We start from the raw sequence: 3,323 nt of genomic DNA, 5'->3' as shown, positions 1-3,323 counted from the left end.
TTGAAAATGTATCAAATTTCCTGTAGAATCAGATCAATTTCCATTTTCCTATCAAGATTTGGCACAACGTTTGGATTCCACTGCAATTGAATTTTCATTTTAGTTGTGTGGTTTGAAAGTTACGCAGCGCGGAAGTACGCTGTTTATCCATGTCTTGCAGCTTTATAATGTTTTATCATATGGAGGGTTCATGTTGGTTTTTATTGTGTTTATGTGCTTCGGGATCATTGTCTTTATTTCAAGGGCTTCGCATGGTTTGTCTCTTGATAGAATTATGAAATTATTTTGTTGCTATTCTTGATTATTCAATATTGGAGACACTCGTGTCCCGTGTTACTGAAGGTGTAGTAATGCTGAACCTTGACTTACAAAGACTGTCGGTCAGAAAAGTCTATCATTTGAAAAATAGCACGTATGGCGGCTCTATCAGAATTTAACAAATAGCACGTTTGGCGGCTCTATCAGATCCATAAAGTCTATTATTTGAAAAAATCATTAAAAGTAATCAAAACTTTGGATTTAATCACCTCACTTAGTCTCTCAAGTTTGAAACGAGTTTCATTTGTTACACAACTTTTCCCAACTTTAAAAAATACTCCAACCCAAAGAAAAGATGGCTTGATCAATTTTTTATTTAAAAACAATTAGAAATTTTTTTTTGACTAAGCCCATTTCCAAAACGATCCTCCAAGTGCCTAATAACACATGAAGTAAAATAAAATAATCTACCTATTGGGCAAAGAGACCCTATTTTTTAATTAACTTCAGACATAACCACCTGAAAAATTGAGCTAATTGTCTTATACAGAATTTAAAAGACATGAAACTCTTTAAAAATATTAATAAATTTTAAAAAGCAAGACACATTTACCTCTCTGTTAGGAGGTTTTTATGCATGAGATTTTGATGCAATGAGCCCCTAAAACAATTTACATAATGATTTTAAAAATTGTTTTTAAATGTATGACAATATTATGATATCATTCGTATAAGTTCATAATAGAGTGTACTGTGGAAAGGGCTGGACCGGTTTCAGCCCAATAGGTCAAGATGAATTCTATTGACTTCGGCCCAGACCCATTTAACTGTGTAGTTTATATTTCCTCCCCTTTCAAGAGGACTGTAGTGTCGCTCACTAGGTAAAAAGTGGGGAAATAAGTTTCAAATCTCGTGTTTTTTTTCTTTTTCTGCTGATTAAGCTCGTAAAAAATGACCAATATCCTGTCTTCAAATAAATGATAAAGGTCAAATTGATGTTTAGTACATCAAGACAGTGTTTGCATCCACATCTTCTCCATTTTCATCGTCAGCATCCAAAAATAATCTGAACTTGAGAACCTTATGAAGACTTGTCAATGGATTGACTTGCTTAGCTGGGGTTTGCTTGGGGTCCATTAAGCGTCTGCTGGACAAAAGGTTCGTTTCGGATGGCCCCGTTTGTTCATGAGCAATAGGCGTCACTTCTGCATAAACAAAATGCTTATGGCAAAGTAAATGATAATGTTTCACTACCCAACTTATGAGTCTTTAAGACTAACATCACATATGATACGAAAGGCAACTGCTCAACTACATGAACCAAACCAATCAAAACTCAAAGAATAGTAAATGTGACTCACCACTTTCATCGAAGATGATGCAGGTCCCTATTGTTTCTTCATATTCTCCAATCTGGTGGCACTCAAACAAAAATGAATTAAGTTTAAGAAGCAGATGTAACATTCAATTAGTCTAATTGTGGAAGGTTCCAGATAATTTTAAATAATGTGCATGCCCCCGTTATGTTTTATGCTGCAGTCAAAGAGACATATCTCAGGAAGTGGATTGACAAAAAAGATAGCATCGTCCATTAAGGTAATCATCTAATACCAGTGTATTCGAGTATGAACGGGCAACTAAGATAATGAAATCTTCTAGCTCAAATCATGGTAAAAGGTAGCCACAGGTTCCACAGAATGCTTACATCTTACATAACATAACCTCTTAACAAAGATCATTCTGTCAAAAAACTTTCAAAAACAGTTGCAGAAAATTAAAAACATACAAAAGTTGGCTCATTAAAATATATTTCTGAAATGGCAGTGCATCAAGAATACTTGTCCTTTGAAGGTAAGCTTTTAGAATTAGTTACCTTTCACAAGTTTTTCCTAACAAAATAAACAGAACGAAATCAACACTAAAATTCACTCATGAAAAGGAAAAATCTAAACGAGAAAGAGGCACTTTATTTTGAAGCCCACTAACGCAATATACATTTTTTTAAAGTCTTTCTCACTTACCAACTTAATTTTGTTATCGATAATCAGAATAGGGTTGAGCGTATCCAGACCCTGCATTATTTGTTCAACAATAAAATTATGAATAGTATGAAATTAAGAAAGAAAAACGAAATAAATAAAGAAAGTAAGTGCAATAATCATGCTATTATTCATGAATTAGATGCCCATAACACAAGGTCGGAGTAACAAAAACAAAACAAAAACCTTAACAAAACATATGAGAAATTTTTTCTCCAAACGTTGTATATTTTGCATGGTTGATAACAACATTGCATGGTTGATAACAACAATTAGGTGTTAAGAATCAATATTCTACATAAATACGCCCAAATCCAATTTCGATGAATCATCGCACTTCCCAGGAGCACCCAATTGCGCCTTTGAAAAAAAGGAGGTACACAAAATAGCGAGTGAAGCAATGAAGAAACCAAGTTCAAATTTGTAATCACCTTTTTCAGTTATCAATTACTTTTATTGGGTTCCGGAACTGCTAAACGAAAGATTGAGTGTTTGCCCAAAATATTACAATTCCAGTTCAGATTTCATCAAGAAAAGAACAAATTGGAACAGGCTGCTGCATAAAACTTCAAACACTAAACTAGCAGAACAGAAGATATGAATTAAACACAAGTGATTGGAAGGTAGCAATCGTACAGAAAGAACATATGGGGCATCCTGTGGAATATCAATGTCGGCTGAAACGTTGTCCAAGTCAAGCAGTACATACTCTTCTTCCTCTCCTATTTCTTCTCTATCTTGGCCCATGGATTATTTCTTGGTACAAATTGCAAAACATGTGACAACCTATAAAGCAGCCCCGAAACTTCATAAACTTTCTTACAACTTAACAAAATTAAATGTTAAGAGTTTATTTTATTCGAACGTTTCAAAAACTCCAACTTCAGATAAAATAGAAAAGTTTATACATCATAGCAAAAGTACAAACTCACTGTAATTTGCGAGCATGTATAGGTACTACCATAGAAAAAAAAGCGTACAACAGTTGCACAAAAAAGAAACAGAATCAAAGTAAATAAAATCAAA

The 3,323-nt window shown here is 33.8% G+C and overlaps 1 protein-coding gene across 2 annotated transcripts; it reads right to left on the bottom strand.

Moving 5' to 3' along the window:
• Positions 1-212: 212 nt before the first annotated feature.
• LOC140827881 (uncharacterized) lies at positions 213-3,074 on the bottom strand. 2 transcript variants are annotated; one of them, XM_073190816.1, is made up of 4 exons: positions 2,934-3,074; positions 2,280-2,330; positions 1,620-1,671; positions 213-1,463 (listed from the first exon to the last, which is right to left on the bottom strand). In XM_073190816.1, the coding sequence occupies exons 1-4, from the start codon at positions 3,042-3,044 to the stop codon at positions 1,258-1,260; spliced, it is 420 nt and encodes a 139-aa protein (XP_073046917.1). In that variant the 5' UTR covers positions 3,045-3,074; the 3' UTR covers positions 213-1,257. The 2 variants fall into 2 exon arrangements, with proteins under 2 accessions (XP_073046917.1, XP_073046918.1); XM_073190817.1 differs by lacking the exon at positions 2,280-2,330 and having other exon boundaries at positions 2,934-3,054.
• Between the last annotated feature and the right edge of the window lie 249 nt (positions 3,075-3,323).

Source organism: Primulina eburnea, chromosome 3 (assembly GCF_022965805.1).
Source record: "Primulina eburnea isolate SZY01 chromosome 3, ASM2296580v1, whole genome shotgun sequence".
In the NCBI taxonomy this organism is placed as follows: Eukaryota; Viridiplantae; Streptophyta; class Magnoliopsida; order Lamiales; family Gesneriaceae; genus Primulina; species Primulina eburnea.
This window is presented reverse-complemented; position numbering and strand designations above follow the sequence as displayed.

Coding starts and splice junctions, on each gene's coding strand:
- LOC140827881 (XM_073190816.1), bottom strand. CDS start 3,044: ATGGGCCAAGATAGAGAAGAAATAGGAGAGGAAGAAGAGTATGTACTG. Junction 1,672..2,279: donor TCGATAACAAAATTAAGTTG/GTAAGTGAGAAA, acceptor GAGTGCCACCAG/ATTGGAGAATATGAAGAAAC. Junction 1,464..1,619: donor CATCATCTTCGATGAAAGTG/GTGAGTCACATT, acceptor TTGTTTATGCAG/AAGTGACGCCTATTGCTCAT.